This window comes from Ceratotherium simum, chromosome 3 (assembly GCF_057802395.1).
Source record: "Ceratotherium simum simum isolate JZ-2026a chromosome 3, ASM5780239v1, whole genome shotgun sequence".
Classification (NCBI taxonomy): domain Eukaryota; kingdom Metazoa; phylum Chordata; class Mammalia; order Perissodactyla; family Rhinocerotidae; genus Ceratotherium; species Ceratotherium simum.
Genome location: NC_141902.1, coordinates 95,953,301 through 95,978,164, shown reverse-complemented (window position 1 = coordinate 95,978,164; position 24,864 = coordinate 95,953,301). Strand labels below are relative to the sequence as shown.

Here is a 24,864-nt window from a genome sequence, read left to right as displayed (position 1 = left end):
GCCGGGGGAGGAGCCGGCCGGCGCACGACCTTTGACCCGCGTGCGTCTCCGGCGCCGCCGGAAGCGGCGCCGCGCCGGTCGCCCGGAAGCCGCAGTTGCCTTGACGACGGCGGGCGCGGAGGAGCCGCGGAGCAGAGCCGGCGGCAGGGGGCATGAGGACCTGGTGTCTGTGTCAGATCTGCACCTGCGGGTAGGATGCGGCCCGTGCGGCGGGGGCCGGGCCTGGGGCCCGGGCTGGGGTCGGGAACGGGTGCCGCCCTCGGGGACGGAGGGCGCGGGCGCGGCGACGTCCCTGCCGCTCCGGGTCACTAGTGCTCGCCTCGCACCCGCCAGCCAGCGGGGTTAACCATTTCTGCCTTGTAGACGCCCTAAGCAGAGTGCAGACGGAACTCCACCGGCCAGGCGGGTAATGTGTGTGTAGCCCGGCCGGGTGTAAGGCTGGTCCGACTGGGAGAGTGCGTGCATCGCAAAATTAAATTAAAAAAAGAAAAAGGAAAAGGGACAGAACAGCGTGCAAGTCCATGAGTTTTCAACCCGTGTTACGCCTTCTTCCTTCAGCTTTCCGTCCAAGCCTGACCGCATTCCTATTCCCATCCAGGCAGCGCTCCTTTGGGATCTGACTGCATGAAGAGGGAGTAGTCTCCACCCTGAAACCCTGAATTGATCTGTGAGCCCTGCCTAACAACCTTCCAACCCCTGTAAACACAGTCTTCTCCTTGCTCAGCTTCGCCGTTGACCCAGAGATCAGATCACTATTTGCTAAAGAAATATTATGAATGCGTTAATCCTTTCATATTGTAATCCTCTCCAAAGGAAAAACACTTGCATGTTGATGGAAAGCAGTTTTCCCCCAGTTGCATGATAAACGTGGTTTATAATTAATAATTAGATGTAGACTAAAAGATAATTTAACATTTCAAGTATGAATCCAAAAACTCTGATGTGCAACAAAATTGATTAGTTTTTTTCTAATCTTTAAATTAATTTATATCCAATCCAAGTTCTTTTCCCATCCAGCTGTCAGGATATTCAGTCTTCTTTAATGTTGGAGGCTCCCTTTTCTTCAAGCAATAGAATAGGGAGCTGAGGCATTGCCAATGCGAGAGGAGTCCCCTCTGGGCTGTGAACACTGGTAATACTTCCCACTGAAACGTCTCTTGCTGAAGTTCACATAACCTCTTCAAGAGTGGGGCCTCCCCCGCCCCTCCCCCCCCCCTCGATTTCAGGTTAATGTTTGAGGTACAAGAATCTTTGGCAAAGCTGGAACTGCTATTGGGTTCCACTTAGCCAACTCGTGAAATCTGGCCACTGCCTGGGATGCTGATACAGAGTGAGGCAAAGATCCCCCAGTCTTCTAAGAATTCCTTCCTGCTCATCTTTTACCTCCTTCTTCTCTCTGGGGGAATCTTTTCCTCTTTTTCAGTCCAAGACCATCTCTTTCCTCTTGGGACCCTAAAAGACAACTATCTTTCATCTCCAGAGGAACACCTAATTTCATCTCTTCTATGAATTGTTTTTTAAAAAGACGAAAATGTGTTGACTTCAGGCATCTTCTATTTTCTGCCCTGCCAAAACCCCTGAAACAAGGAAATACAAAGGCCCTGACTACCTCTTGAAATGAAGGAGAGGGAAAAACAAGGAGGACAAACTGATTAATATTTTGATACATTGCCTCTCTCTCTAGGAGGATCAGGATTGTGGAGAGACCTCTTCAGGGAAATTTTGACCTGCTTTTGCTACATTTTCCTTCTTGCTGTTTGAATCTTTTTTTCATACTATGTAACTCTTTTTAAATATCTGTTTCTTTCACTATATCAGTCAAAGCAACTATCCATCTCATAACATAACATATTTTTCTCTGCAGTATGTATTTACAATTGTAATGTGAGTTAAACTGTGATAGAGTTGTTTTATATTGGAAAACAAAGTTGGGGGATGCTAGGAAAACTTGAGACTTGGTAACAACCAACTTTCTTTGCAAACCTGGTCTGAATGGTTGAGTGAGATTTGGGGGAGGGAGGAGAACAAGGATGATGTTTAAAAGAATAGGAAATCATTTGACTTGTCTTTGCCTCAAGTTCCTGATGGCAGATAAAAAGAGCATATTTCTTCATTCCTTTCCTAGGATCTACTGAAATAAAATTATAGAAACTAAGGTAGAAATAAACTCATGTTACTAAAGAGAATGGGCAGAGAATTAACAGATGAAATTTCAACAAATTTTTGGAATATAGGAAGATGAAGGGACACTGACAGATCAATCAAAACAGATATATTGAAGTAAATATTCTGAAGTAGCCGTGGGAACCTGTCTGCCAAACAGGGCCTGAGGCAGCCTCGGCTCTAAGTACACAGGTTGAGTTGAGGATGGAAGGGTAGGGTGTCGGCAGAAAGAAGAATTTGAGGTCTAAATCCAAAACACCTGTATTGCTTGGTCTTCCCATCTCCTTGTCTGCCCCCACCAAATAAAGCACAGGCAGATGACACTCATCCCTAAGGGCAGGGGGAACAATGCTTCTTTACAAAATTAAATTGCTTGTCTGGGAAAAGTTAGGAGTCCAGCTGTGGAAAGCTGCCTTGAAGAAAGGGGACTCAGTAGAACAGATGGTACAATAGAGAGAGTGAAAATCTTCAGTGCATGTGAAATGCAAAGAATATAAGAGGAATTAAAGGTACTAGAAACTTCAGGAAAATTAAAAGCTATACAATAAAATTATGGTTCGAAATGAAGTAAAGTAAAATTTAGAATGACTTTTAAGTATTAATAATTGATAGCATGAAAGAAAAGATAGCTTACTTAATCTTGAGGCTAGGAACCTGTTACTGTGAGTGCTCTTCAGGACATGGTGTTGAACCCATGGGGTAGAAAAGATACTCCCTGCACTCACTGAGTGGCCTGCACTGGACAGTATATCATAGTCCCTGCCATGTAAACCTAGTACACTAAGTTCACAGCTTTGCAAAAAAACCTGGGTACAAAGCATGGCAGCTTGGTTGTGTTGAAGGACAAAATCTAATCTACTTAAAATTCGTAATATAAAATAAAAAAGTATACCTGGCAGAAAGTCAGATGTGAAAGGGAGGTGAAAAATTGGAGAAAAATAATTAGGAGCTAACACTTTTCTCTGTCGTTTTACGAAGTGTGAAAGTCAAAGAAAAGTATTTAGGAGCTAATATCCTCATCTCGCAAAGTGGGATGTCCAGAAATGCTGTCTAAAGTTGATGGAATAAAAAAAGAGGGTTAAGTGTATTATTTAAAGATACAAATGTAATCAATGTATATGTAACGAAAGATCCTTTTCATTCAGATCTTTGCTCAAATGTAATGAAAGATCCTCTCATTCAGATCTTTGCTCAAATGTCATAGTCTAAAATTGCAACCTTCCTGCCCCACCCCACACCCTCTATCCCACTTACTCGCTTCATTTTACTCCATTGCGCTTAACCGTTATGTGATATACTGTGTATTTTTCTGATTTGTTTGTTCATTGGGTCTCCCTTCCCCCACTACTAGGATATTAGCTCAAGGAGGGAAGGGAATTTTTTGTCCTTTCTTTCTTATTACTAAGGGTCTCCCCAATACCTTTGCATAGTTGTTGCTCATTAAATATTTGTTGAATGAATGAATAAATGAATGAATGACCGTACAACAGTAGGAAGTCAGTGGAGTGGTATAAATTAAATCTTTATCTTTTATGTTAGAATTTGAAAGTTAGTCACTTAAGCTGATAAATCAAGATGTTTAGAGCTCATAAACAAGTGTTATAGATGTAGCCTCCAGAAAAACTAGAAAGCAGAGCTAGAGAGAAGTTGCTTCTAGGGATTAGAAATGTTGCAACAGGGGACTTTTGCTTTCTTTTATAAGCTCTTCAGCACTGTTCAGTTTGTCACAATGTGAATGTATTTCTTTGATGGAAAATAAAACAAACACAATGAGAGATTCCAAAGCTTTGACTTGATTCTTGTAGCTCAGTGCAGCTGCATTAGAACCTCAGTACATGACCTGTGTAGCCGAGACCACATATGGTACTAAATCACTTCAGCCCTTTCCCAAAGCCTCCCTTTTCAGCTGATATTCCTGAATCTCTCAACTCCCCTGACTGAATTTTCTTGGATAGCCTATGACACCACCTCTTCCCTCTTCCCTGCGCTGCAGTTCTTCGTGCTGTCCAGCAGCCTCCAAGCACAGCAGCTGATTTCCCTTATGTTCTTCCTGGGGGTTCATTGAGTCCAGATATCTTAGTTGGTTCTGATTCACCTACAGAGCGTATGCATTTTCTTCAGCTCCAGCTTTACCTGGGCTTGTATTATCAGCCTTTACCACATAGCCTGGGGTCCCCAGATGATACCAGACCTGAGAAACTGACCTTATATTTCAGAATTGTGGGATTTTACTTTTTTTGGTTTGTTTTGTTAAGAGCTTTATCTTTGTTTTCTGATTATAAAATAAATATACATGAAGCATAGTATAAAAATTCAAGTAAAAAAATCTATAATATAGTGAAAATCCCTCATAATCCTATTCCCCACAGATAACAAATGTTCTTTAAGACTTGTTTTACATCCACAATCTTTAAAAAGAGAGAGAGAGACCATACTACACATACTATTCTACAACCCATGTTTTCACTGTTTATAATCTCTCCATCTTCCAGTGGCCATACATAAAGATCAACCTCATTCTCTTTAATATTTGTATGCTACTGGCTTATATGATGTGTTGGTCAGGGTTCTTAGTTATGGACAATATAATCTACTCTGGCTAGTTTAGGCATAAAGGAGTTTATTAAGGAGTATATATAGCTCACAGAATTGTTGGAAAAAACAAAGAAACAGTTTCAAAATAAGCTTTCTGGAAAAATTCCCAAAAATTTCAGCACAGAACCGGGGCTGCCAAGGAAGCCAGCACCTCTGCCACAGTCAGGAAACTGCTGCAGAGCCCTAGGCTTCAGAAGCGCGCATGGCTGCCAAGGGCAGGAAGCTGCCAAGTCAGGGAGCCACCCTGTAAACCGGGGCGCTGCCTAGCAGCTGCTGGCTCCAGACGCTGCGACTCGCCCACAGTCCCTGCAAGCAGAATGGCTGTGTCCTGCCTCTCTCCCCAGGTGGCGCTCTCTGAGTCAGAGTCCTGTGAGTACATCCAGTAGATGAACCTGCCTGCAGGAGCCTGGGAGATTTGCTTCTTAGCTTTCCATGTTCTGTAGTATAAGAGGACACAGTGAATTATTGTCAGAGCAAAACCAGAGTTTCTACCACATGAGGATACACCATGATTTATTCATTGTCTTTGTAAACACCACTGCAGAGTAAACAGAAGTTTTGTTGTTTTTGTTTTTTAGTTAAGCTGCTCTTAAATTTAGAGATTCTGAATTTATTGAAGGTCTTTGATTAAAATGCAAGTATCACTCAAAATGCTTTTGGAGGTGAAAAGAATCTTTCTGTTTATTTATGTTTCACAGGCGACATCATTGTCCACATGGAACCACAAGGATTTATGAAAATTCTGGCGTGTCTTGCCCCACAACTGAATATTTGGAAAAATATCCTGTGTATGGCAATATTCTTCCGCCTCAAAGTCTTAAACCCAAGCAAGAATTTCGAGCATGCCGTGGTAAAATGGAAGGAATAACAACATTTAAGTAAATATTGAGAAACTCTTGCTTTACTTATTTTTCTCCCAACTCTTCTGGTCTTAATAAAGTTTTTGTTTTTTTTTTAACTCTTTAAATTGAACTATTTAGTTGATATAAGCTGAACCAGTCCAAGAAGCAAGAAACTAATTGAGTCACAAATTGAGAGAAATAGAAAGATGAGAATTGAGTTCGAATGACAAAAAGTGAAAAGGAATAAGGGAAATTAAAAGTTCTGATTTTTTTACCTCCTAAAATCTTTTGTATTTATCTGCTTTTCCACTGTCACCACTACTTAGAGGAATGCAGTGGCTTCCTAATTGTTATATCTTTATCTACTCTAGTTTTTGCATCTCTGATCAGTTTTCTATACTTTTGACTTTGCTGAGATAATCTTTTTAAAATGTAGATCTAATGCTATTGCCTTCCTGCTTAAAATATTCTTATACTTTCACATTGTGTTTAATAGACACCAAAATCCCTTCATGGTTTGGTCCCTCTGTGCTTCTCTAATTTATTTTCACTGCAGTGCCTTTTGCACTCTTTTATGCTTACGTCTCGTAGGACATTTTTCATTTCTTGAAAGTACCGGGTTTCCCTTGCCACAGAGCCTTCCAAGATACTATTTTGCCTGCCTAGAATTTTCCCTTCCTCTTACGCTAGTTAATGCCCTTTCAACCTGTAGATCTCGACTCAATTATGACTCTGAAAAGCCTTCTCTGACCCATCACCCAGTTTTCAGGCCAGGTAAAGTCCCCTGTGTAAGCTCTTAAAGCATTGTCCTATTATTTATCATTAGATGAGTCTCAGTGTTCCACGACAGAAGGAACTATGTCTGTTCTTATCTCGGCCTTCTACTTCCAGTAGAAGGAACCTGGTATGCTGCCTATGAGCACATAGCAGAAACTCAATATTTGTTCAGTGAGTGATAGACAAAAAGTTCTCCTAAGCCTAAACTCTTCATTTGGACTTAGCTTTTTTGATCTCTTTGTATCTTTGTCAATTCAATGGGTTAATTCTTTTCTGTATTCTGTTAGTGTGCACACTGTTCAAGGCACAATCTTAGGCGTTACGTATAAAAAGATCAGTAAATAGAAGTTCCTGCTTTCAAGGAACTCATACATCATACTTCTATAATTTGGGGTTTTAAAAATGCTCTGTAACAACTTATTTAGTGTTACCCATTTTCGTTTCATTTCAGATAGAGCTCGTTCTACCTACATAGCAAAGGTGGAGACCTTCAAACTTTTAGTCCGCTACTTCTACCTTTAACACTTCAGGCAACTCTGGCAGTAATAGTCCTTTGGTGATTCCAGTTACTTCTGTAGGTGTGTGACTCTTCCACAAATTTGAAGACTTTCCATATTCCTCAGACTTTGGTGTGCTTTAGAATCATCTAGAAGGGTTAAAATTGCAGACTCAAGAGCTCCACCTAAATTAGTCAGTAGATAATGGAATGGATCCCAGGAATCTGCATTTTTAACCAGCATTGCTGGTGATTCTGTTGCCATATACTCAATACAATAGGTCAGATACTGGACAGTTCACTGGGTATGACATGGAACATAAAGAAGGGTTTTGCGCTGCTGCTGTTTATAGTCTTGTGGGGATGGTAATCCAAGGACAAATATGAGGTAAATAAACAAGGTAATTATCGACTGTAGTAAAAGAGATGAAGAACTTGAACAACTGGCTGAGATAGAGCAAATGGGAATAGTTGCTCTTTTTACTTCACTTTAACTCCTTTCTTCCTTCATACCTTAATGATTCATAAGGAGAGTTGAAATAAATTTCACAGTATTTGTATTTATTGAATAAAGATTTTGTGTTTAACCAGTTCTAAGTGTTAAAATTAAGAAAGTGTAACCTGCCATATTTTTCTTTAAAAATGCAGTTGCTTTCCAATTCTGGGTTTTCTCAGTTGACTTGCTCAAGTAGCCTTTAATAGTTTAAAAAAAAAAAAAAAAAGGGAAAGGAATATCCCAACTCCCAAAAGCTCCAAATATGCCAATAAAACTAAAATTTCCATTTCTTAAATCATCATCTCTCCACTTAATAAAATGCTGGATCTTCTCTTTGTGTTTTGACTGGGGAGCAACAGTGTTTCCTAGAGCCGTTTCCTAGGGATTTGGAGCCCCTGCTTGACTCCCTCGTGTTGACTGTGTTGACCAGGCAGCAGAAAGCTGGTTTATCTGTACAAACAAGGAATAAGGTGTCATTCTGTACTTTTCTATAATATAGGAAGAGACTGTGTAAAGAGCACATGTCTGGACTTGTACAAGACTTGATCCTTTATAGCATTCCAGTCACAATACAGTTAGACAACTGCCAGATTTGGTAGAAGTCTGCCCGGAAAGTATGATTCTGGACATGTCAAATGTTTTGGGATATATCAGATGAGTAAGAGTGCATTTACTCTTTACTACTTCTCCATAGAAAGTTGCTTTGGGTTTGGAGGTATACTTTCCAACACTTAACTAATCTAACTAGAGAAACTAAGACTTCTGAGCTTTCTCTCTGTCTTCCCTGATTCCTCCACTCCCTGATTGCATTTTAGCCTGTTCCTCTCTAGCTGGTATTTGGGAAGAGCAAAGAACAACTCAGATGTCTTGAGAAGCAGAGGTATGTAATTTCCACTCCTATTCATCCACTAAATAATATTTATTAAGTATTTGTTAAGTATCAGGCAGTCTGCTAGGCACCTGGTATAGAGTAGTGAGCAAAAACAATCTTGATCTCTATGCTCACAGACGTTGCAGTCTAGTGAAGGTGGCAATCAAAAACATCTCTTGGGGGGGCTGGCCCAGTGGTGCATTGGTTAAGTTTGTGCACTCCGCTTCCACGGCCTGGAGTTTGTGGGTTCAGATCCCGGGTGCAGACCTACACACTGTTTACTGGGCCACACTGTGGCAGCATCCCACATACAAAGTGGAGGAGGATTGGCACAGATGTTGGCTCAGGGCCAGTCTTCCTCAAACAAAAAGGGGAAGATTGGCAGTGGATGTTAGCACAGGGCCAATCTTCCTCATCCAAAAAAAAAAAAAATCACTCAAAATAAGTATAAAGTTATAATAGTGATAAAATCTATGAAGGATAGGCACAAGGTAACTTGAGAGCCAGAATAAGAGGTGTGACTTTATCAGGGAAATGAGAAGAATGAGCCAAAACGTGAAGGATGTGAAGCAATTAACTGGATTGAGTGGGTGAGGTAGTGCACTCCAGGCAAAGAGAGCAGCATGTAGCAGGAAGGAGCCTGGAAAGAGGGCGATTCTTAAAGTCAGCTGGAGGAGAGGAAGCACAGCGTAAATTAAGGTGACTGAAGGAGGCCGTGCAGGGCCTTTGGGCCAGGTTCAGTTTTTTCCTGTATCCTTAGAGCAGTAAGAAGCCACTGAAGATTTCTTGCTTGTTTTGTTTGTTTTTTGAGGGGTGTGTAAAGGAGAAGCTAAAGAGATGAGGACAAGAATGACCTGATCAAATTTACATGTGAAAGGATTACTTTGGGTCCAGTGTGAGAAAAGGACTAGAGAAAAGGAGAGAGGACTAGAGTGGATACAGATATATGAGTTTAGTAAACTATTGAACTGATTTGAATGAGCTTATTATGAAAGCTTAGAATATTATGGTGTGATGAGATGGAGAAAAGCAGTTAGATTTGAGAGAGACTTAGGAGGCAAAATTGACAACAGTTGATGATGAACTAGTTACAGGAGGAGGTGAGGTATGAAAGGTGAGTCCTAGGTTTCTGACTGTGCAGCCAAAGAGATGGTGATGCCAATCACTAAAATAGGGAACAAGCAAAAAGGACTGGATAGTTCAGGGAAAATACTGAATTTGAATAGAGGCATATTAAGTTTTAAAGTGCCGTTGAATATCCGAGAGGCCATTGTAAATACTGGTATGGAGCTCAGAGAAGAGGTCTGAGCTGAGATATAAATTTGAGAGACATTTCTATATAGGTAGTAATTGAAGCTATGGGGGTAGAGAAGTTGTCCTCAGGAGTGAACACTGGATGAGAAGAGGAGAGTGTGTGGGCTCAAGTGTTGAGGAACTCCAACATTTAATGGCTGAGTAAAGGAGGATGAAGCTGCATAGGAGACTGAGAAGAAATAATCAGGAAGGCAGGAAGAGAGAATTTGCTAGAAATAATGTTGAGAGGTCAAGCAGGATGAGGACTAAAAATGCCTGATGGATTAATCACATAGAAGTCAGAGTGAACCTTCGAGCTGTGTTAGAGAAGTGACAGCGCTAGACTCGAGGTTGAACAGGTGGGTTGAAGTGAATTGATGGGGTGAGGAAATGGAGTCAACGAGTCTAAGAAGTTATGTTGTGAATAGCAGAAGGGATGCAGTGAGTTATTTTGTTTTTTTGGAGCTTGTGGACATATATGGAAGCTATTAATACAAGATATTTTAAACAAATCATTGAATGAGTAAGAGTCAACCGAGTCCAGAAGAAAAAAAGCAGGTTAACTAAGTTGTCCAAGGTCATGCATCTAGTGAATGACAGAGTCGGGATTTGGACCCAGGCAGTCTGATCAGTCTGAGTCTGTGGTCTTCTCCACCCCACCAGACAACCTCAGTGTCTGCAGGGTGACCTCTGCCACCTATTATGTAATACCCAGCAGGGCTGGATTGCCATGTGGCTCCCATCTATGGCAAGGGCTTCTGGGGGTTCCAAAGATGAGTAAGACTCACATCCATACTATGAATGTGCTTTGTGTCTAGAGGCCAGAGTTTAGATGTAAATTATATACTTAATTGATTATTTAATGATGAGCAGGAAGACAGCATGACTTAAGTAAGAAAAAAGCATGCCCAAATAGTTTACTAGAGTCTTTAAGTAGGATGAATAAGGATTTTGACAAAGTGAACCCAGGGAATTTAAAATTTCTTTCAGATTCATTAAATCTTTTACCTGAGATTTCCTTTCGGGTTAGAAAAGAATTTAATTACTTGAAGATTTTATTTATGTAAGATCCAGTTAACAGGGGATCTATTGTAATGATGTTTTGAAAACTAAGATTTTTGACATACTTATTTTTCTTAAGATATTTAGTCACTGGATGGGACATAAAGGAATTCAGTTATTTCTTTCAAGTAGTTTATCAACTATCACCATTTTAATATCATCTTAGACTTTTCAAGTGGAAAAAAAACCTTGAAAATTTCAATACTGCATTGAAATAGTTAGAAATAAAAGAACTTGTGAGGCTATGTTTCAAATTTATGTATTTCAGGTCGGATTATCGTCCTTATGATATAGCCAAACAGCCTCACCGTGTACCAGAAGAATGGAAACCAAAACAGGGGGACATTGATCTTGGCACTACCTACAAACGTGATTTTAATTCTTATAAAGTGCAGCCTGTGGCAATAGTCCGGCCTTTGGAGAAACAACAAGTTAAAAAAGGAAAGTTGGACACTGTCCCAACCTATAAAGGTAACTTGCCATTTCAGAAATGAAGGAGCCAAAAAACTAAAACTCACTTCCAGCTTTGACATCTAATATAAAAACGCAATTATGATGTGTTGCCAAACCTAGCCTTCATGGCTTAGGAAAAAACATTTTTCTCTTTGGTCCAAATAGTATTGTATAGTGAAAAAAAGACCATTTGCCTGATTGAGAGTTAAGAGACCTGGATTTCTATCCAAATTCAGCCACTTAATTTCTCAAACATCTCAAAACATATAAAATATCTCAAATTTTCTCAAATCTCATTCTCAAATATCTCAAAACATATAAAAACACAGGATGCCATTGAACAAGCACTATGCCATATTTGTCACATTATGCCACATTTAGTTGGTACTGTTCTTTTCCTTCCATCCCAGAATGAGTTGAAACTCTACCAAGCATACAGGAGTCTTTGAGAAGGTCAAATAAATAGCAACTCTCTTCACCATTCAAGTTCTGAACCAGCTGCTACAACACAAGAGTTAGCAGATGGAGAATCAAAATATTCCCTTTATAATGATAAAGGCTAAGGTGGAGAATAAATGTTACGTCTGTAAGCAGATGGTTCCTGATACTGAACCTCAGAATAAAATAGGCTTATCCACCCAGCAGCAGGCAGTGTTGGACCACCACATAGGGAATCAGCTCCTCTAAGACTTCCAGCGTGGAGGAATTGTGAGAATACCTTCTTCCTGCTGGCAGCTGACTAAGAAGAGTGAGGGGCTGGACAATGTATGACCAGGTTCTTTTTAAAACTCAATATGATTTTAAATTATTCTGCTGCTTTTGAGGAATGGGGTCTTTATTTTTTAAAAATGGGCTCTCTTATTAGTACATATTATTTCTATGTTATTTTTTGTTGAAAATGCAATTACATATTTCGGCTTATAGCCTTTTCATTAGTTATGTGATATAGCTGAATGAGTATGTCCTAATATCAAAACCCTTTTGTAAGAGTGATGCCATCCACAATAACAGTAATGATTTATACTTTAAATAGGTCATAGCTGAATGCATACTTTTTCTTTAAATATCACCCTTACCAGTTCAATGAGTGAGTAAAGTGCATGGTGTCAATATACTGTGTTCTATCAGCCTGCCCAGTAGGAGGTCAGGAACAGTGTTCTTTCTGTTTTTAAAGGTAGGAGCACATAAGGTGCTACACAAGGAACACATTTTTAAGACAATATGTATGCTGAACAAGTATATTGTTATAATCCAATATAGCATATAGTAATTGCTAAGATATATGTTTTTGGTATGTAGAGAAGATAATGTGTTGCATAATAATTTGACATAAAAGATAATTGATGAAAATGACTGTACTGGGTCTTTTAAACAATCATAGTAAGATTTTCTTATCTTTTTTTCCTATAAGATCTATTAAAAAATATCAATAATATTGATATTCCCTGATGCTGTGACCATTTACATGTAACACACACACATACACACCAACACTAGTTCTGGCTTGTCATTACCTGGATTTGCTGTAGATTCCCATACTTCCACTCCCATCATCCAGTGTTAAAGATTCCTGGGTTCCCTGTAGGCTTCTCACTCCTGATCTTTCCCAGCAAGGAAAGGTTATCCTTATATTTCCAGGTTTTCGGGCATGAGACAACAAACACTAAGGGCCAAGGCAGTTCATCATTCTGTGTGTTGATTGTGCTGCAGGTTCTGTAGATACCTACGTAAGGACAGGTCTGTAACTAAAGAGACATCACAATGGGAAGAGACTCTCTCGCTATTCACTGAGAATTAGAGGACAGAGGAAAGGCAGAAATGGGATATGATAAAGAAAAAAATCCTGCCAGATGGTAAGAAGGGTGACATCTAGATTCTGGAGATATGGTTCTATGAAACTGGTGACTCTTAGAACTATATCTGCCCCCACAGCCTCAGTTTAGAAATTCATTCATATTAAAATGTAGATGCTGAAAATAGGTCTGTATTTGATTTGATAAATATGTTTTTGGGAGTACTCTGCTCTGTGCTAGGCACTGTAGGGAATAATGAGATCTGAATTGAGCATGATTGTTGACATTTAGAAACTTTACAGTTGAGTTGAGGAAAAAAGAACAATAATAGCATGAAAAATTAAATAGCCATACTAGAAATAAATAATATATCACAAGTGGGGGAAATAATTTACCAGAAAACTAATGGAACAATTAGTGCTTCAAAAATTAGACTGAGCAACATCACTTCAGGCTAACCTAGGAATGAGTCAGAGACTAGTAAATATTGTTATATAGAAAGAAGAGGGACATACCAAAAGCTAGGATGAAATGAGCAAAAAAGCATAGAGCAAGAAAAATAAAAAGGTTGTGTAGTGAACATGGTGGAAACCAGAGGATTTCAGGATCTGAGAGATTGGGATATAATTCTATAAATGTAGGTTGAGATCAGATTGTGAAGCTTTGATTGCCAGACTGAGGCGCTTAACCTTTTTCTTGTAGCCATTAAAAATTTTTGAGTTCTTCTGCCAAGTAGGATATAGCAGACAGCAGAAAGTCATTACTCCCACTGCAACTACTAAAAAATTATATAAATTTTTAAAACATCTTCTTTTTAATGGCATCGGATGGCTGTAGAAGCAAAGAACTAAAATTGCACAGATGGACGAGCCCTTCTTAGGTGAGCTGAGATGGCCAACTGTTTACTTCCCTGGGAGCATTTGTCAAGTCTAGGCCTGGGCTGAAGACTGGTCTTCAGAGGACATAGCAGAGGGACTCTAGCAGGGGGAAGGGAAACCAGTGGAGTACCTGACCTGGACTGGCACGACAAATTGGAATCTATAAGTCCCAGAGGCATGGCCAATTTTCTTTGAGGGATGTTTGATGAGTGTTTAGGGGCATGGTGGGTTAGGAGACTGGACCAGAGAGATCCCACAGGCATATCCTACAGTCTCACTTGGGAGTAGGTGCTTAGGAGACAAAGTCCCACTAGAATGAGGGCTCTGCCACAAACACACTACAGTTCTTGTCCTTGAGACAGTTATAACTAGAGGAAGACTATGTCTAACTAAAGGTGCCACTGAGCGCCAACCCAGCTCAATTTATGATTGGATTGAGGTGATCTGCCCCATGTCCTATTTGCCTAACACAGGAAAGAGCAAACTGTCTCCTTTTGAAAATAACAGTGATTTTAGTTTCTGTGGTTTTCTTACACATGACATCCAGCATATGTAAAACATTATGAGACCTATGAAGAATCAGGAAATATTTGAAGAAATGTTGGTCAAGAAATTTCCTAAATTGATGAAGGAATCAGGCCACAGATTGAAGAAGCTCAACAAACCACAAAATAGATAAAAACACAAAGAAAACTACACCTAGGCAATTGTTGTCCAACTTCTGAAAACCAAGTAAAGACAAATTCTTCGAAGTAGTAAGAGAAAGCTACACGTTATTTACAAAAAGAAAAATTAGAAATAAACCTAACTTTTCATCAGAAAATATGGGAACCAGAAGATAATGGAATAACATCTTTAAAGTGCTGAAAGGAAAAAAAAATCTCAAATTTTAAACTCAATGAATCCTAGAATTTTATATCTAGTGAAAATATCCTTCAAAAAATAAGGCAAAATAAAGATGTTTTCAGAAAAAAATAACAGAATATGTTGGTAGCAGATCCATACTACAAACAGTACTAAAGAAAGTTCTTCAGGTTGAAGGAAAATGATTCTAGAGAGAAGCATGCAATGCAGGAAGGAAGGAAGCACACAGAAAGGGTAAATATAAAAGAATATTGACGTCTTAAAGTCACAATAATAATTGTGTATTTTTGTACAACTATAGAAGTAAAATATAACAATAGCACAAAAGGCAGAAGGGTATAAATGGGATTAAACTGTTGAAAGTTTCTTCTATTGTTCTAGAAGTGATAAAAACATCCACTTAAATTTGAATAGGCCAAAAAGATCCCCTAATAAGTCAAAAATGCATTTTTATTTTAAAAATACAAAAAGTTACAGTTAAAATGCTAATAGACAAAATGGAATAATAAAAATGCCCTTTATTAATCCAAAAGAAGGCAGGAAATAAGGGATAAGGGAACAAAGACCGTATGGGACCAACCAAAAGCAAATAGCAATATAGTCAAACTCAACTAGATCACTCATTACACTAAATGTAAATGAAATAAATATTGCAATTAAAACTCAAAGATTGATTATTCATACATTAAAAAAGTAAGAAGATATTATGAATATTTATGCCAATAATTGTTATAAAATGGACAAACTCCTTGAAAAATGCAATTTGCCAAACTAACTCAAGAAGAAAAAAATCAGAATAGCCTTATATCTGTTAAAGAAATTGAATATGTAGAATCTAAGGTGTAGTTTAAAACTCTACCATAAGGAAAACTCCAGGATTTCCAGTTTCAGAGTAGGATGTAGATGACTTGAAAGAGTGTTCCCAACCTAACAAGAAATCTACAAAATCACAAATTTTTGTGAGTCCTTTGGAAAGCTGAGATCATAAGGGAAATGAAAAGATGAAACAACAGCAAACCTCTAACCAGAAGGAGGAACGGGAAATTGCCCTGGGCTCAATAGAGATCTACTACATCATGAGAAGGGACAGAAACACAGAGAGAGCCCCATCTCTGAGACCCAGGGACACAGGGCTTGTGTAAGACTGAGGTTAGGCCAGGACAACAGAGAAACTATCCCCCTTATGTGCGCGCACACACACACACACTGACACTCTCACACCAGATTACTGAGCACTGAATAACAAGCAACAGCAATCTACAATTGGAGAGAAGCAAGATTAGAGAGAGAGACATTCTTTGAGGTGCAGGTGCAAAGAAAAGGCCTAAAGCTGAGGATGGAGCAGAAATTGGGAAAACCAGCCCCCGACCTATACAGAAGATAATGCCAAAGGAATTTAAAGCAAATGGTGCACTGAAGGTAAACAACAACAACAAAAAGAACCAAACCTAGCTCAACTACCGATTGAACTGACTTGGCCCCACTCACTAATGGCCTGGAAGATGAAGAGGTATATTCATTTCTGGACATAAATACTATTCATATCAGTCTCTACTGTGCTACACACAATATCCAGCTTTCAAATACAAATTATAAATTGCACAAAAAAATAAAGAAAAAGAGAAGGAAAGAAAGAAACAATTGTCAAGAGACCAAATCAAAACCAAGTTCAGAAATGACCCAGATGTTGGAACTATCAGGAAATTTGTTTTAACTATGATTATGTTAAACAATGATTAATATTTAACTATGATTAATATTAGCTATGATTAATATTAAAAGCTGTAGTGGAAAAGGTGGAAAACATACATGAACAGATGGAGAATTACAGCAAAAAGATGGACACTACAAAAAAATAAAATGAAAATGCTAGAAATAAACCCATAAAAATTGAGATGATGAATGCCTTTGATATCAGTAGACTCAACACAGCTAAGAGGGAAAAAAATCTGTAAATTTGAGATAAGTCAATAGAAATTATCTAAAACACAAGGGAAAGAAAAATGAAAAAAATAAAACCAGTACCGAGCATCCAAAGCTGTGAGACACTTTTAAATGAGTCATATATATGTATGTGTATTAGAATCCCAGAAGAGAAAAAAACAAGATAGAAGAATTATCTGAAGACATAATGGAAAAGAATTCCAAAAACAGTGAGCGTGACATCAAACTACAAATCCAAGAAGCCCAAAGAACTCCAAGCAGAATAATTCTTTTAGAAAAGAAAGAAAGATAGAAACGTATCTTTAAACATTCTCAGACTACACAAAGTGAAAGATAGGAAAATATTTAAAGCAGCCAGAGTTAAAAAGACACAGTATGTATAAAGGAACAAAGCATACAGGGACTTTTTGTTAGAGACTATGCAAGTCAGAAGATAATGGAGTTTCATCTTTAAAATGCTGGGAGTGAGGGAGCAGGGGCAACCTGTCAACCCAGATTCAATCCCCAGTGAAAATATCTGTCAGATAACTAAATAAAGACTTTTTTCAGAGAAGTAAAAACTGAAAGAATTATCAGTAGACCTTCACTAAAGAGACTTTAAAGAAAGTTCTTTAAGAAAAAAGAATATGAAACCAGACAGGAACTTATTCTACATAAAGAAATGAAGATCCCCAGAAATAGTTAAAAAGAAGGTTAATGTAAAAGAAAACTTTTTTCTGCAGCAAAAATAACAATGTATTGTGGATCTGTACCACATGTAAAAGTTAAAAGTATAGCAAAATAGTACAAAACATAAAAGGTAGAAATGGGAAGTATACTGTTAGAAGGTTCTTAGATTGTAAGTGAATCAGTATAATATTACTTGGAAAGTAGACTGTGATTAATTAAAAATATGTCTTATAAACTTTAGGGCAAGTATCAGCAAACTATGGCCAATGGACCAAATCTGACCCACTGTCTTTTTTTGTTAAGTAAAGCTTTATTGAAACACAGCTGTGACCATTCATTTATGTATTATCTATGGCTGCTTTCATGCTATAATGTCAGAGCTGAGTAGTTGCAACACAGACCATATGGCCCAAAAGCCTAAAATATTTCCTATCTGGCTCTTTATAGTAAAGGTTTGCCAACATCTCTTTTGTGGCAACCACTAAATAAATGTTACTGAAGTATGAAATCTAAAAAAAAAATACCCAGTAAACCCAAAAGCAGGCCAAAAAGGAGGAAGAAAGGAAGAAAGAACTGATTGAACAAATAGGAAACAAACAAAATCAACAAGAGTGTAGATTTTAATTCAACCATATCGATAATTACATTAAATGTAAATAATCTAGCCATGCCAATTAAAATACAAAGATTGTCATAGTACGTGAAGAAGAAAAAGAACAAACTACGTGCTGTCTACATCAAACCTACTTTAAATACATAGATATAGATAGGTTAAAAGTAAAAGGATGGAAAAATGTATACCATGAAAACTCTAGCTAAAAGAAAGCTTAAGGACTGGCTACCTAAACATCGGAAAAGAGCCTTCAGAACAAGGGATATTACCAGAGATAAAAAGGGACATTAGCTAAGGATAAAAAGAACAATTCACACACACAGAAATCCTAAATGTGTATGCCCCTAAAACTTGGATTTCAAAACTCATGAAGAAAAAACTTACAGTACTGAAATATTTGCAATTATAGTTGAAAACTTAAACACCCCTCTTTAAGTAATCTATAGAACACATGGACAGAAAACCAGTAAGGATATAAAGACCTAAACAACACTATCAAAAACTTTGATCTAACTGACATTTATGAAGCACTGCTGTCAACAGTAACAGAACACATGTCATTTTCAAGTGTATGTGGAATGTTTCGTCCAGATAGACAATGCTTTGAACCATAAAACAAACCTTAACAAATATAAAATCATTGAAGTCATACAAAGTATGTTTTTTGACCATAACAGAATTAAAGTGGATGTCAATAACAGAACTAAGTCTGGAAAATCCCCAAATATTTGGAAAAAAAGTTAAACATTTCTAAATAACCAATGGTTTAAAGCAGAAGTAACAAAGGAAATTAGGAAATATTAATTTAATGAAAGTGAGAAAATACAATATTAAAATCTATGAGATGTATCTAAAGCAGTGCCTAGAGGGAAATTTATAGCATTTAATGTTCATATTAGAAAAAAAGAACGTCTTAAATCGATAGCTTAAGCCTCCATCTTATGAAACTAGAAAAATAAGAGCAAATGAAACCCAAAGTAAAGTGGAGGAAAAGAGACAATGAAGAGCAGCAATCAATGAATTTGAAAACAGAAAAACAATAGAGAAAATTGATGAAACCAAAAGCTGAATCTGTACAACTCTAACCAGACTGACCAAGAAAAAAAAAAGACACTAATTACAAGTATAAGAAGGAAAAACAAGATATCACTATAGACCCTAAAGAACCTTATTTTACCTTGTTGTTTCTTCTTTTTCCTTTCTCTTATTTTTCATATGATTTCATCAGGTTGCTATTCATTCCATGTTTGCCTCAAAGAAAAAAAAATTAAAATTTAGGAAGTAAAATTAACAGGATATGAAATCTGCTTAAAATGGGAAAAGGGGAGTGAGAGAAAGTCGATTGGGTGGAAGCTTTATCTGAGATGCCAAATTCATAATAGACATTGTTTTGTTGATAATGGGTTATTTGGGTGGGGGAACATGAGTCTGAGAAAGATGGTGAATTCTGGTTGGGGCACACTAAGTTTCGGTTTACCTCTTGGACATCCAAATAGAGGATGTAGGAAGTTGGAAATGTGGGTTTGGTGTTTGAAGGGAGGTCTGGAGTGGAGGTTCAGGTTTGGGAGTCGTCAGCTTACATGTAGTATTAAAACTGTAGGAGTAGTTTGATAATGTGTAGATTGAGACAGAAAGGCCCACAGTGGAGCCCCCTGACTTTATAGAAGTTGTATCTAATTCCTTGATGCCATAAGAGATAACAGGGAACCCAGTCCCAAGTACAAGAAAAAGGACTAGTATATGCAACTCAGGACTTTTGTCCTCAAAAGGAACCTAGAATAACTCACTATATAATGATGGGGATGGAGCTAGGCATACAAATGTTCATGGTGAGCAAATGCATGCAGGCACTTCATGGACTTAAAGCTGTTCAGAAGAGAGCAAACTTGCTAACGAGATTTTAGTGGCTAGAAATCAAAAGAATGAGCTGAGGAAACTGAATTGCCCTTAACTAACAAGGGTAATAGTGTAGTTGCCAAATGACCAGACTGCATTGTTAGATGTGGATGGCGTTATGTTTGTTTTTTTCCATAAGAGTCATAAGACACTAAAAACAGATGATATTAATAAAAACTATGATGTTTTTAAGGTATTGCTAGGATGTTAGTAAGTATTCCAGGACAAATAATATTCCAGGCATATGAGCATAGGCATATTTATAAGAGGAAAATCAATTTTCTGCAGTTATCTGGAATTCATATTCATGGTAATGTATGCTGTCAAACCTTGTCTTTCAGTCTCCGAATTCTTCCTTTTTGAAAACCAAATCTAGTTTTGTAAGGGAGAAATATTCTATTTAGTTTCTCTTATGAAGTTAACATCTTTTTCTGTTAGTCATTTTGGCAGCAAGGGTGTGGAACTACAGACTTTCAGTAATATCCTATGACTTCCCTTTAGTTACTGAAAAATAGGGTTATAATTTTATACTTTAGATTGTAAACAACAGAGATTCCTTCATGGTGCCTCGAGGAAAAGAGAGTTTGTGGTAAAGCTGCTTGTGAACTAGAAGTGGAGAGTTATCAAGCACAGGGGAAGCTTGAGGGAAGAGCTACTCCCTCCATCTCTGCCATGAGCTACATGGTTTCTCTCACAGCATCTTCACTTCCCTTTACACACCTGCTCTGATTGCCACTCTACTATCTGGCCTCCTCTGCGTATTTATCATGTCTATTTCTCTACAAGTCTATTTTGCAGTCTTCAGCTTACCATACCTCTCCAATTCTACTTTATGGCATCCTTTTAGATTCTTCTCCCACTTTTATCTGGCTATGTATTTTCAAATTTAGGTTCACAAGAACAAGAAGTGTGCTTGACCCAGCTCATCTTTTCTTGCCAGCTTCTTTCCTGGGTCTCTGCCAGCCGAAAGATTGCCTGCTCTTGGGTCAGGTATCCACTCTCATCCAAACATCCGTAGCTTGAGGTGGAAGTAATCATTTGGTCCAAAACTTGGCCATCTTGGCAGAAATGTCTAAGGATGAGGAATTTTTCTCTTCAAAGGAAGTATCCACATAATAAGCATTTGAGTTTTGGCCTTTCCAATAAACATTGTGTGGACTTTAGTCTAGATTCCACTACTTTATCTTGTATAACTTCTGTCTTTTATAAATTGATTTTTGTTATTTAGAAATATATATTTTTGGGTGAAGTCAATTCTATAGTATTTCTCAGCTTTCTACCTTTCTCGTGTAGAAATAGAAAAACCTAAATAACCCTCAGTTGAAATATAAGCGCTTCAGTTTTCCATGCATGGTCTAGTAAGCTGCAAGAAGCAGAGTTATGGTATTTAACACTAAATCTCAGACTTAGCCCTGATGTTCACTTCTAAATTCTACATACAATTTCTAACACTTTTGAAAGCGCTCAGTTCAAGTTCCTGGCCTCTAGATGGCCCTCTATCTTTTAGGAATGCTTTGAACCCATTTCCTGAGGAGGAAAAGTTGGAGCCAGTGATCTTTCTGGAATAGTGCAAGTTGCCCTGTCCTGTAGGCTTCCTAGAGTATAATGGAGCTGAAATTCTCTATCCTTTGAGGAGTCCCTCCAAAGCAAGGAGTAATACCTACATCACTTTTGCCCACACATCAGGGCCCTTGACTTTATGTTAATCCCTAGATTTTATGGTTTACTTAGCATTTTATGAGTTATAGTGAAAATCTCAACCAGTTTTTGGGAACACAACCATAATCTCCTAAACTCTGTGTTCACCCAAAACACAGCATTTTTGGCTTTCAAAAACTATCGACAATCAATCTTAGATGTTCCATTCCCTTGTTGTGTAATCAGATGAATCTGGAATTGCAAAGTTGTATCTATTAAAGTGGGGAGATAGTAAGAGGAAGGTGGAATGAAGAAAAAAGGGCAGATCTAGATCTGAGGGGAATTGGAGAAACTTCGTACTTGGTTAGCGTTCAGATTTCTAAAGGAAATGGAAGGGTATTTGGCAAGGAGAGAAGTCAGTCATGATTTTTAGAAGATGGTGGTTTTCTTCAGTATTTAAAAATGCTCTTTTTTTAATTTTCAAGATGATTATAGGGCTTGGGACATTCAGAAAAGTGAACTTCATAAACCAGAACAAGCTTACTACCCCCCTACTGTGAAATTTGGAAATTCAACTATATTTCAGGATGACTACGTTGCGCAGGAGGTAAAGCCTAGGCAAAGCTTTAAACCCAGCCCTGTGGTCCAGCGTCCCACAGACCCTTTTAGTGGTGACACAAGTCATCGCCTTGATTATGTCCCTTATCAGCTAGAAGTCAAGTCTGCAAGGCCAAAAGAAGTTTACAAACCAACCAACCAACCCTTTGAAGATCTCACAACTCACCGATATGACTTTCAGGGTCTGGTTGGTGAAACTGCAAAAATCTGCAGACCTGCATATACCAGAGTGACCCAAAAAGCTCAATTTGAAGGAAGCACTGAATTCCGTGAAAGTTTTCGACCATGGGAAATCCCACCACCTGAAGTCAAGAAAGTACAGGAGTATGTCCCTCCTACAGGTGCCATGCAGTTAAACAGCACAAGCCATCTCGACTATGTTCCATATCAGGCCAAACGTATTCTTCCCATCAGGCCAGTTTCCCATAGAAGAAATAACAATTATCCTTTCCAAGGAAAAAGCACCATGAAGGAAGATTTTCCAGTGTGGGAAAGTTGTCGTCAGGGTCTTATTAAGAAGCAGCAGCAGATTCCTAACCCATCTGGAAAATTTGATGGTTTGAGCACTTTCAGATCTCACTATGTGCCTCATGAATTGATTCCAACGGAGAGTTGCAAACCTTTAAATGTTCCTTTTAAGAGTTCTATTCCATTTGATGACGTAACCGTGTACTCTATAGAGTATGCACCAAAGAAACAGGAAATCTGCCCTGCTAGCTATCCCTCTCCTCCAGGTTATATCTTTGAAAATACAAATTCCCGAGGTCACAAATTTTTCCGCAAGATCATTCCCATAGTGAAGGCCTTCTAATCATCAAATCATGTTTAAAAGGAAGCTAACAAACAGGGGGTTGGTTTTCCAAGGGCAAAACCAATTTTTGATAGTAGAAAAAAATTATGAGAGTTAAAAAAAATCCTTTTTTAAATTTTTAAACAAAATTGGCAAATTTATTATATGAAATCAGGATCTTAAAATCCATTTTGTATTGATAGTTTTACCAAGATTTTTCTTTAATATGCATTTCTGAAAGTTGAATAAGGTACATTCCCATCTAAATTATTTTAATCCACAACATACTGTTTGGTAGCTTGTCTCCAATCTATTATCATTTATACTTGTGTTTATAGTTATGGCAATTATATGGTTATTCACATACCAGTTATCCCTTTTCAAGGCATTAGGACTATCTAGCACACCATTGAAAATGGTACTTAGATTCCTCTTCCAAGACAAGAATATTCATTTCCTCAGACTTTAAGGCATCTGCTTCATGTACACTGAGTCCTGTTTTGGTGGGTGGTGTTGCACTGCTCCTCACTGTGTTCAAGGTAGTAAGACGAGGAAAGGCTCTGTGGCTGGGAATCTGAGGACCTGAGTTCAAGTTCTGATGACATTGGTTTGTATTTGTGCTACCCTAGGCAAGTGACTCATGTCTTTGAGCCTCAGTGTTTTCATTTGTAAAAGGATATCTGCTCTGCCTGCCTCGCAAAACTTTTGTTTTGAGCATCAGATCATATGATACATTGTAATCCATAAAGTAAAAGTGCTCAGCAAAGGTCAGGGATTGTTAATGAGCCACTAAGTCTCTCTTTGTACCTGTTTTCTCCTTTTTCAAATTAGGATAATTGCCTACTCAATACTCACTTTCTGGCCTGTAGCAAGGATTGTAAAATAACCTAACTTGCTTCCAGTTTAGGAGCAGTATGACTTCTGAGAAGAGTCTTGCCGTCTAAAGCTTCCCGAGCTCCTGAGTTGTTGCAGAGAATGGAGAGCTTGGATTGGGGGGAATAACATGGTTTGAATGACAGTATTTCCAGAAAGGAAAAAGCATTTGCCAGAATACTTTTAAGAATGACTGACAGCTCTGAAGAAATCTTCAGGGTAACCTTAGTTAATTGTGCACCTAATTGCCATGCCCAGAGTCAGGGTTCAGAAGAGGAACCAGGCTCAGCATGGGGCGTAATTATGTCCTCCTCCTCCCCCAGTGTGAATATACATGCTCAGAAGGGAGGGGAGAAATGCCAGTAATGAAGTAGAAGGAACATATTGCACTTATAAATGCTGAAAATTTCCTAATGAATTGGACTCTTTGGGTGTTTTTTTCCTTTGAAAGATGATTGCATTATGGTAGAATATGATTTATTTATCTTAAAGTTTTGTCTTTTGTATCTTTAGAATTATTTATATACTTAATTGAGAATAAATCCATCAACATTTGGTTAAAGTATTTTTAATTATTTGAAAGTAGTTTGTTTTTATTTACATTTGTATTTATTAGTGAAAATTATGATATATAGAATTTTATATCTCTGCAGCATTAATAAAGCATCAATAAAAGGAATGTATTTTCATGAAATCGTTTCTGCATCAAATTTTCTCTGGAAAAGAGAGCTTTTTAATAAAGTCTTGTCTAGGTTAACCTGTACATAATTAGATATTCTTACCTTTTTAACAGAAAACATTATGTACTCAAAATGAAAAATGAGGGAATACTACAGCGCTCTCATCCTGGCCCATTTTCTGATGCTGGATATTCAAATCCCTCTGTAATCTCATGGGGGTGGTCTCCTCCCGTGACAAAGGTCACCCATAATAAGACATCTACGAGGGTTTCCTGGGGCAGTTTGCCTTGGGCTGAGGACACAAAGATGGATAATGGTGTCTCCCCTAAGCTAACACTCAATATAATAGGTGGGAACATAGAGATTGGAACAGAGTGTATATGGGACATTCAGCCTGGGAGTACAGGAAAGGCTTCATTAAGGAGAAGACAGCAGAGCTGAGTCTTGAAACCTAAGTAGGAACTTGCCAGATCAAGAAAAGTGGGAAGGTGAGAACAGAGTGAGCGCAGGAACAGAGGGATCTACATCTCTGTGCCAGAGTTAGTCTTCCAAGATACAGC

At 38.2% G+C, this 24,864-nt stretch overlaps 1 protein-coding gene across 1 annotated transcript; it reads left to right on the top strand.

The window, feature by feature from the left end:
• Positions 1–4: 4 nt before the first annotated feature.
• Positions 5–24,269, top strand: LOC101393466 (stabilizer of axonemal microtubules 2). Its single transcript, XM_014788662.2, has 4 exons — positions 5–190; positions 5,457–5,636; positions 10,864–11,066; positions 21,829–24,269. The coding sequence occupies exons 1-4, from the start codon at positions 153–155 to the stop codon at positions 22,770–22,772; spliced, it is 1,365 nt and encodes a 454-aa protein (XP_014644148.1). The 5' UTR covers positions 5–152; the 3' UTR covers positions 22,773–24,269.
• The last annotated feature ends 595 nt before the right edge of the window (positions 24,270–24,864 follow it).

What these genes read in the sequence shown, in the direction of transcription:
- LOC101393466 (XM_014788662.2), top strand. Translation starts at nt 153, where the DNA reads ATGAGGACCTGGTGTCTGTGTCAGATCTGCACCTGCGG. An exon ending in GAAGGAATAACAACATTTAA is followed by an intron (nt 5,637 to 10,863) that starts GTAAATATTGAG and finishes TATGTATTTCAG; the next exon opens with GTCGGATTATCGTCCTTATG. An exon ending in CACTGTCCCAACCTATAAAG is followed by an intron (nt 11,067 to 21,828) that starts GTAACTTGCCAT and finishes TTAATTTTCAAG; the next exon opens with ATGATTATAGGGCTTGGGAC.